Source organism: Mixophyes fleayi, chromosome 12, assembly GCF_038048845.1.
Source record: "Mixophyes fleayi isolate aMixFle1 chromosome 12, aMixFle1.hap1, whole genome shotgun sequence".
NCBI classification, from domain to species: Eukaryota; Metazoa; Chordata; class Amphibia; order Anura; family Limnodynastidae; genus Mixophyes; species Mixophyes fleayi.
Window position 1 is genome coordinate 83,982,775 of NC_134413.1, and position 10,513 is coordinate 83,993,287.

Here is a 10,513-nt window from a genome sequence, read left to right on the forward strand (position 1 = left end):
GGTATGTCCTATCTACCACCTGACAGATACATAGTGATATATTCTGCAGAATATTACATTACTGACCTCTCTAGAGATCTGCAGAACATTGCTCTGTTCCATCTACCCCCTGACAGATACATAGTGATATATTCTGCAGAGCATCTCACACTTAAATACCAGGAATATTCCTACATGTAAGGAAGTCTGTGCTCTCTATTGGCTCAGAAAAGTTTTGTAGCTGATGAGATGTTGCCTATAGGGTCCTGTAGGAAAGTCGGTGCAGGAACAGAGCAGTGAGTGGGGCGGGCTGTCTGTGGGCGGTGAGGAGGAGGGTGGGGGGGTAGGACAGGAAGCTGAGTATCTCTGTGTATTACAGCAGAAGCCCTCACTGGAGACCCAGCTCAGAGGGACGCAGGACACAGACACTGCTCGGTAATGTCACAGTTTGGGGGTGTCTGCTGGGTGGGTGTTTGGGGTTCTATGTGACCCAGGTATAAGGGGGTATAATCTGTACCCCTCCTTCTGCTGTCTATTTCACTCTATGCTCCCCAAATCTTTACTGCACCTACAGACCCCTGTATGTTGTTCCCCTAGACCCTTGGGTGCCTGGACTGATACGTGTTTTGGGGGACAGTAAGACGACACGTGAATGGCTCTAGATATAGTGTAATTGTGATGATTTTACAGGGTGATAATAATATTGTGTTGTATCTGTTTTGTGAGTGAGATTCAGGTTAAACAATTGTGGAGGTCTCACATGAGCGCTGTCCTATTACCCATCTGTGCCTCAGTATAAGATCTATCCCTTGTACAACTTTCATCTAATGCTAGACCTGTCGTCTGTACCTATAGCTGTGTACCCCGATATATATCTATAATTCAACACAATCATCAGCTATTCCTCTGTACTGTACCAGTGGTCCGGGATCAACCTCTAGATATTAATTATGTCATATACATGATAGGTCAGCGCAGGAAGAATATTATATATGTCCATTACTTGTATAATGAGTTTGTACTGTATTATATTATATATATCACACACTCTCCAACACCGTCTCTGTTACCTGCCGGTATCACACACTCTCCAACACCGTCTCTGTTACCTGCCGGTATCACACACTCTCCAACACCGACTCTGTTACCTGCCGGTATCACACACTCTCCAACACCGTCTCTGTTACCTGCCGGTATCACACACTCTCCAACACCGTCTCTGTTACCTGCCGGTATCACACACTCTCCAACACCGTCTCTGTTACCTGCCGGTATCACACACTCTCCAACACCGTCTCTGTTACCTGCCGGTATCACACACTCTCCAACACCGTCTCTGTTACCTGCCGGTATCACACACTCTCCAACACCTTCTCTGTTACCTGCCGGTATCACACACTCTCCAACACCGTCTCTGTTACCTGCCGGTATCACACACTCTCCAACACCGTCTCTGTTACCTGCCGGTATCACACACTCTCCAACACCGTCTCTGTTACCTGCCGGTATCACACACTCTCCAACACCGTCTCTGTTACCTGCCGGTATCACACACTCTCCAACACCGTCTCTGTTACCTGCCGGTATCACACACTCTCCAACACCGTCTCTGTTACCTGCCGGTATCACACACTCTCCAACACCGTCTCTATTACCTGCCGGTATCACACACTCTCCAACACCGTCTCTGTTACCTGCCGGTATCACACACTCTCCAACACCGTCTCTGTTACCTGCCGGTATCACACACTCTCCAACACCGTCTCTGTTACCTGCTGGTATCACACACCCTCCAACACCTTCTCTGTTACCTGCCGGTATCACACACTCTCCAACACGTTTCTGTTACCTGCCGGTATCACACACTCTCCAACACCGTCTCTGTTACCTGCTGGTATCACACACCCTCCAACACCGTCTCTGTTACCTGCCGGTATCACACACTCTCCAACACCGTCTCTGTTACCTGCCGGTATCACACATTCTCCAACACCGTCTCTGTTACCTGCCGGTATCACACACTCTCCAACACCGTCTCTATTACCTGCCGGTATCACACACTCTCCAACACCGTCTCTGTTACCTGCCGGTATCACACACTCTCCAACACCGTCTCTGTTACCTGCCGGTATCACACACTCTCCAACACCGTCTCTGTTACCTGCCGGTATCACACACTCTCCAACACCGTCTCTGTTACCTGCCGGTATCACACACTCTCCAACACCGTCTCTGTTACCTGCCGGTATCACACACTCTCCAACACCTTCTCTGTTACCTGCCGGTATCACACACTCTCCAACACCGTCTCTGTTACCTGCCGGTATCACACACTCTCCAACACCGTCTCTGTTACCTGCCGGAATCACACACTCTCCAACACCGTCTCTATTACCTGCCGGAATCACACACCCTCCAACACCTTCTCTGTTACCTGCCGGTATCACACACTCTCCAACACCGTCTCTCTATTACCTGCCGGTATCACACACTCTCCAACACCGTCTCTATTACCTGCCGGAATCACACACCCTCCAACACCTTCTCTGTTACCTGCCGGTATCACACCCCCTCCAACACCATCTCTGTTACCTGCCGGTATCACACACTCTCCAACACCGTCTCTGTTACCTGCCGGTATCACACACTCTCCAACACCGTCTCTCTATTACCTGCCGGTATCACACACTCTCCAACACCGTCTCTATTACCTGCCGGAATCACACACCCTCCAACACCGTCTCTATTACCTGCCGGTATCACACCCCCTCCAACACCATCTCTGTTACCTGCCGGTATCACACACTCTCCAACACCGTCTCTGTTACCTGCCGGTATCACACACCCTCCAACACCTCTCTATTACCTGCCGGTATCACACACTCTCCAACACGACTCTGTTACCTGCCGGAATCACGCACTCTCCAACACCTTCTCTGTTACCTGCCGGTATCACACACTCTCCAACATCGTCTCTGTTACCTGCCAGTATCATGCACTCTCCAACACGTCTGTTACCTGCCGGTATCACGCACTCTCCAACACCTTCTCTGTTACCTGCCGGTATCACACACTCTCCAACACCGTCTCTCTATTACCTGCCGGTATCACACACTCTCCAACACGTCTCTGTTACCTGCCGGTATCACGCACTCTCCAACACAGTCTCTGTTACCTGCCGGTATCACACACTCTCCAACACCGTCTCTATTACCTGCCGGTATCACACACTCTCCAACACCTTCTCTGTTACCTGCCGGTATCACACACTCTCCAACACGTCTCTGTTACCTGCCGGTATCACACACTCTCCAACGCGTCTCTGTTACCTGCCGGAATCACGCACTCTCCAACACCTTCTCTGTTACCTGCCGGTATCACACACTCTCCAACACCGTCTCTGTTACCTGCCGGTATCACACACTCTCCAACACCGTCTCTGTTACCTGCCGGTATCACACACTCTCCAACACCGTCTCTGTTACCTGCCGGTATCACACACTCTCCAACACCGTCTCTGTTACCTGCCGGTATCACACACTCTCCAACACCGTCTCTGTTACCTGCCGGTATCACACACTCTCCAACACCGTCTCTGTTACCTGCCGGTATCACACACTCTCCAACACCGTCTCTGTTACCTGCCGGTATCACACACTCTCCAACACCGTCTCTATTACCTGCCGGAATCACGCACTCTCCAACACCTTCTCTGTTACCTGCCGGTATCACACACTCTCCAACACCGTCTCTGTTACCTGCCGGTATCACATAGATTCACTCTGTAGACTCTAATTTAACAGCGCCCCCTCATGCAACATTATCATGAAACGTGACTGCATTGTATGTTCTGTGTGCAGGTCCTGCAGATGGTACATTGAACATGGCTGATCTCAGGGTGCACTTACAGAACATCTGACTCACCAGGTATGTGCTCCCATTATATTTACTAAGAATCGTTGTGCACAGTAACTACTGAACACCCCTTTCATCCCTGGCAGGTTCCTGTGGCCCCAGCTTGGAGCTCGGGCCCCGCAGAGTGATCGCATCCGTCTTATGTTCCGTTCCCGTCGGTCTCTCTCAGTAAGGCAGCTTTGGAGACAGCGCTGCACAACGCCGAGCCGGGGTCTGGGGGAAGGGGCGCCCCCCCACCCCGAAGACCTCCAGAATGGCCTCCGTCCTGCGGCCCACCAGCTCTTCATCAAGCTGAAGGATGAGCAGCTGTGGCAGCTGGTGGAGGCGGTGGAGAGCAAAGGGTGCTGGGACTGCGGCTGTATCTGGGGTCCCGGTGACGGGAGGTCAGGGAAGTCGCTGCAGCCGCACCTGCTGCTGTGTAAGCTGTACCGCTGGCCGGAGCTCCGGAGCGCCGCTGAGCTAAAAACGCTGGTTCAGTGCCAGAACTTCTGGAGGAAGAGCGGAGAGGGGACCTCTGTCTGCTGTAATCCCTACCACTACAGCCGGCTGTCGGCCCCAGGTACGCCCGATGATGTCTGGGGGGATAGAAGGTCTGGGAGATGTTATACCCCCAAAGCTGACACTTCTCACACCCCATGGAGCTCCTTAGTTTCCTCTACCAGGGTGTTTACAATCCACACTGTCCTCAGGAGCTTACAGTCTAGTGGTATAATGGCAGACTCTGTATCAAGGATTACTATCTAGTTGGAGTCTCTGTCCCACAAATCCTACTCTCTAGTGGCATTATGGAAAACCCTGTCCCCAGGAGCTTGCAATCTAGTGGGAGGCTCTGTCCCAAAATTCTTACCCTGTGGCTCCTAAGGGACCGTATTCACCCCAATTCTCTCTATTAACAGAATCCGACGTCTCTTTGTCCTACAAGACCAGAGAAGCCCCCCGGCCCGTTGTTCCCTTCCAGGAGACCAGCTGCTTCAATGTCCGAGGCATACACGGTAAGCACATGCGTGTGTTGGAATTCACCACTCCGTGAACACATACTAGACGCTGACACTGCTCATACATACATACATACATACATACATACATACCTAGGAACAGATATTGTGGAGGTCCACGTACCGGACCCCGTTATATAGGCTCTCCAGCACCTTCAGCCTCTGTCCTGATATATGTTACACATGTGGGTCAGTAACGAGTACACTGTACTGTACTCATCTTACAATCTAGTGGTGTACTAACAGATGCTGTACCAAGGAGCTTACAATCTAGTGGTGTAATGAGAGACTCTGTACCAAGGAGCTTACAATCTAGTGGTGTAATGAGAGACTCTGTACCGAGGAGCTTACAATCTAGTGTGTAATGACAGATGCTGTACCAAGGAGCTTACAATCTAGTGGTGTAATGAGAGACTTTGTACCAAGGAGCTTACAATCTAGTGGTGTAATGAGAGACTCTGTACCAAGGAGCTTACAATCTAGTGGTGTACTAACAGATGCTGTACCAAGGAGCTTACAATCTAGGGGTGTGATGAGAGACTCTGTACCAAGGAGCTTTCAATTTAGGGGTGTAATGAGAGACACTGTCCCCAGGAGCTTACAATCTAGCAGGAGACTCTGTCCCAGTAATCTTACAACTGAGTATTGGATAGGCACTTTCCCGAGGAGCTTGCAGTCTATAGCCTCTCTCTATAGATGTGTAATAACGTTATGTCTCTCGGCCTCTCTTTCAGACACCACCCTGTCCAGGGGATCGCACAGAGACGGCCACTGGTGTAAATTGGCTTACTGGGAGCATCGGACTCGCGTGGGGCGTCTCTACAACGTCACTGAGCCCTCCATCCACATCTTCCACAACCTGCCCAAGGGAAGCGGCTTCTGCCTGGGCTTCCTGGGCTCTGACCCCCGCAGTCAGACCGTGAGACGGACCAGGAAGAAGATTGGCCAGGGTCTGGTCCTGAGCCGCGAGCAGGATGAAGTGTGGGTGTATAACCGCAGCGAGCACCCCATCTTCATCAACTCCCCCACCCTGGCCGCGGTGAGCGCCCGCGGGCAGTCTGTACACAAGCTTCTACCTGGATACTCCATCAAAGTGTTTGACGCTGAGCAAGCAGCCAGTTTATCGGGGTACTCTGCCCAGGAGGACGGGCCCTGTGACCCCCACAGTGTACGTATCAGCTTTGCCAAGGGATGGGGTGCCTGCTATTCCCGACAGTTTATCACATCCTGCCCGTGCTGGCTGGAGATTCTGCTCAGTACCCCAAAATAATGGGCCCCCGTGTTACACCCCAGGGGCCGTGTTTACATGACCGGAGCCATATTGTCTGTGCCACCTGCTCAATAGGTTATTGATCTAGGACTCCATAATTTCTATTATTCATTTAACTGTGGCTCTATCATCCTTGCCACCTGTAAACACAGTCTGTCTTATGTACTGGATCATACCTCCATCATCTGCTGAGCACAAGCTCCATCATCTGTGTTACCTGCTCATTACGAGCTCCATCATCAGTAATTACTGCTCAGCACAAGCTCCGTCATCAGTATCTATAACTTGGCATGCACTCCGTCATCTGTATCTACTACTCGGTGCAAGCTCCAACATCTGTCTCTAGCTATTAGGACGAGCTCAGTACAAGCTCCATCATCTGTCTCTACTGCTCAGTACAAGCTCTGTCATCAGTAACTACTGCTCAGCACGAGCTCCGTTATTAGTATATTTTGCTTGGCATGAGCTCCATCATATGTATCTATTGCTCATTACAAGCTCCATGATTTGTCTCTAGTGTTCAGGACAAGCTCCGTCATCAGTAACTATTTCTCAGCACAAGCTCCATCATCTGTCTCTATTGCTCAGTACAAGCTCTGTCATCAATAACCACTGCTCAGTACGAGCTAGATCATCAATATCTATTGCTTGACATGAGCTCTGTCATCTGTACCTATTGCTCAGCACAAGCTTCATCATCTGTCTCTATTGCTCAGCACAAGCTTCAACATCTGTATCTATTGCTCAGTACTATTGCTCTGTGATTAATAACTACTGCTCAGTACGAGCTCCGTCATCAGTATCTATTTCTCAGTACAAGCTCCGTCATCTATATCTATTGCGTGATACAAGCTCTGCCATCTGTATTTACTGCTCAGCACAAGCTCCATCACCTGTGTTTGATGCTCAGTACAAGCTCTGTCATCAGTAACTACTGCTCAGCACAAACTCCATCATTTGTATCTACTGCTCAGCACAAGCTCCGTCATCTTCATCTACTACTCAGTACAAGCTCCATCATCTGTATCTACTGCAATGAGCAAGTTCTAGTATCTCTGTCTCTAGCTCAGTACAAGCTCCTTCCCTGGTTACTCTTTCTAAAAGAAAACAATGTACATGACTTCTACACTTACCCTGCTCCATCATCGACATTGAGTCCAGTTATTAGCTAATCCTGCAAGATCTGGACTCGCCACTGTCCATCAAAGCCAAGTCCAACGCCTCCATTACCTGAAGAGCTCCACCTCCATCATCCATATAATACTGATTCCTCTACCATCTCCAGTACCTGGGACCATACATCATGGCTCTATTATCCGTACAAGTCTATACACACGCTGGTCTCCATTGTCTCTATCGCCCACAGCCACAGATGGTCCCCCTGTATCTATGTCCTGGATCACTGTGCATCACGCAGAGAGATCTACCTCTAAGGACTAACATCATAACCCACACAGTCCTGGCTCCGCCCTCTGCGGCCTGCGCGGTGCTGCGCTGTGAGCGCCATCATCTGAAACTATTCAATTTATTTTAAATAGTGCAAATGCCTCATCTGAGGTATATTCTACCCACTGTCCTTTGTCTCCATCTACTGGTGGTTTGTATATTAGCATCTTATATAAACCTGGAACCTCCGAAATATCTGTCAGGGAGCAAAGAATAAATCAGTTGGCTGATATAAGGGTTAATCATTATTGTATCAGGTCCAACTAAATAATCCTTCTGTGTACAATATAGCTATATGGGTAATACAGTGTATATTCATCATTTACAGATTATTAGCTTGTTGAGAGATCTGCAGAACATTGCTCTGTCCCATCTACCCCCTGACAGATACATAGTGATATACTCTGCAGATTATTACATTACTGACCTCTCTATACATCTGCAGAACATTGCTCTGTCCCATCTACCCCCTGACAGATACATAGTGATATATTCTGCAGATTATTACATTACTGACCTCTCTATACATCTGCAGAACATTGCTCTGTCCCATCTACCCCCTGACAGATACATAGTGATATACTCTGCAGATTATTACATTACTGACCTCTCTATACATCTGCAGAACATTGCTCTGTCCCATCTACACCCTGACAGATACATAGTGATATATTCTGCAGATTATTACATTACTTACCTCTCTATACATCTGCAGAACATTGCTCTGTCCCATCTACCCCCTGACAGATACATAGTGATATATTCTGCAGATTATTACATTACTGACCTCTCTATACATCTGCAGAACATTGCTCTGTTCCATCTACCCCCTGACAGATACATAGTGATATATTCTGCAGATTATTACATTACTGACCTCTCTAGAGATCTGCAGAGCATTGCTCTGTCCCATCTACCCTCTGACAGATACATAGTGATATATTCTGCAGATTATTACATTACTGACCTCTCTATACATCTGTAGAACATTGCTCTGTCCCATCTACCCTCTGACAGATACATAGTGATATACTCTGCAGATTATTACATTACTGACCTCTCTATACATCTGCAGAACATTGCTCTGTCCCATCTACCCCCTGACAGATACATAGTGATATACTCTGCAGATTATTACATTACTGACCTCTCTATACATCTGCAGAACATTGCTCTGTCCCATCTACACCCTGACAGATACATAGTGATATATTCTGCAGATTATTACATTACTTACCTCTCTATACATCTGCAGAACATTGCTCTGTCCCATCTACCCCCTGACAGATACACAGTGATATATTCTGCAGATTATAACATTACTGACCTCTCTAGAGATCTGCAGAACGTCGCTCTGTCCCCGGTCTCTCTCCTGTAGTACTATGTGTTTGTGCAGGCAGTCACAGAAGGGTCTTGCTATAATGTAAGGTAATAGAGGGTTATGTAGGTGATTGAGCAGTCATGTTACCATTCTGCGCAGTGTAGAGCTGTCCATGTGACTGTAACGGGGTCTGATAACTGGAGTCTGAGTTATATATATCTCAGACCCGTGTGTGAGATTAGTACATCAATAAGTAGTATGTGGTAATGTTGAGAGAAAGTTGTAGAGGGTTCATTTAATTTTTCCTAGCCCCCCTTCATAAAATGAAAACAATGCTGCAAATGCTTTGTTGTTGACAGTTTAGGAGGGTGGGGGGGTCACTGAGACGTTGGCTGAGGGCAGGCAGGATTTAATGACGCAACTTTTGCCATAATGGTAGCCCTGGTAAGGGGAGGGGCTTACATGGAATGGGCGGAGCTTTAACCAGAAGTGGACACTCACGCGGTTTGGGGTGTGGCTTGTTGTGGATCAGGGGTGGGGCATAATATGTCCTGATTTTGCATGTACATATTTTAGGAGGTGTGGTCTGGTTTGGCTTCAGGGAAGACGGACAATTTTCCCAGTGTCCCCCAGGCATTCGGGGAGAGTCAGCAAGTGTTAGAAGGCGTGCTCAACGGGCCGGGGCCCCGCAGTATTTTGCTGTAGGGCCCAGTAAGTGGAAATGACACTTCTGTGAAATAAGTCAGAGGGAAAGAGGAGGTGAAGGGTGATAAAAGAAGTGTACAGAGGGGGAAAGTGAGGACAAGTCGCCGTGTTAGGATAACGTTCATGCACGAAGCAGATGAGAGTCACGTGAGGAGATTGCTGGGAGATTTATGGGTCCGACCCCCCAAATATCTCCAATGCATCTAAATACAGAGACCACGGCCCCCTACCCACTAAACTATAGGGGGGTCTGGTCCCGAAACTCAACTCTGACCGCTAAGCTGACACTTCTGTCTACCCAATATGTTATTATATAGATATAGGATAAGTCGGAGAGACCACATGCTGTGTTATCAGGGAGTCTCCACCATGCAGTTGGGGCGGCCATTTTGTTGGTTGTATAGACATATACATGAGAATTCACCATCGATTCGCTAAGAGCCACTGACACCTCTGAGGTATTACTACCTGCTGAATGTATAGGCGGCGTTCCTATGTATATTACCACAGCCAACAAAATGGCGGCTCCCCCGTCTGTGTAGGTGAAAATCATTTTCACAAGTGTCATGAACACTTTTGGCCACTAGGTGGAAGAGCTGAGCCGCTTATTCTCTGCTGTGGTCACATGATTTACGACACTTCATTATAATCCCATCATTATATAATATTATTATTATTATTATTATTATTATTATCTTCTATTATACCAGCATTTATTTACTTTCTCTATATTATTTATATGAAAACGTTTGACATGTAACATATTGACCATGTTTGACTCATGTAAAGACAAATATTATTTTAGTGATACTTAAATACTTAGTTATACTCCACAGACAGGGCCTGAAGTGGTATGAATAGTAAACACAACGAAAAATAACG

General features: G+C 48.0%; 1 protein-coding gene across 1 annotated transcript; it reads left to right on the forward strand.

The window, feature by feature from the left end:
- The first annotated feature begins 330 nt into the window (after positions 1–330).
- On the forward strand, positions 331–8,190 carry LOC142108593 (mothers against decapentaplegic homolog 6-like). Its single transcript, XM_075192378.1, has 5 exons — positions 331–414; positions 3,840–3,906; positions 3,981–4,453; positions 4,791–4,886; positions 5,624–8,190. The coding sequence occupies exons 3-5, from the start codon at positions 4,036–4,038 to the stop codon at positions 6,157–6,159; spliced, it is 1,050 nt and encodes a 349-aa protein (XP_075048479.1). The 5' UTR covers positions 331–414; positions 3,840–3,906; positions 3,981–4,035; the 3' UTR covers positions 6,160–8,190.
- Positions 8,191–10,513: the final 2,323 nt, after the last annotated feature.

Coding starts and splice junctions, on each gene's coding strand:
- LOC142108593 (XM_075192378.1), top strand. CDS start 4,036: ATGTTCCGTTCCCGTCGGTCTCTCTCAGTAAGGCAGCTTTGGAGACAG. Junction 4,454..4,790: donor CAGCCGGCTGTCGGCCCCAG/GTACGCCCGATG, acceptor CTCTATTAACAG/AATCCGACGTCTCTTTGTCC. Junction 4,887..5,623: donor CAATGTCCGAGGCATACACG/GTAAGCACATGC, acceptor CCTCTCTTTCAG/ACACCACCCTGTCCAGGGGA.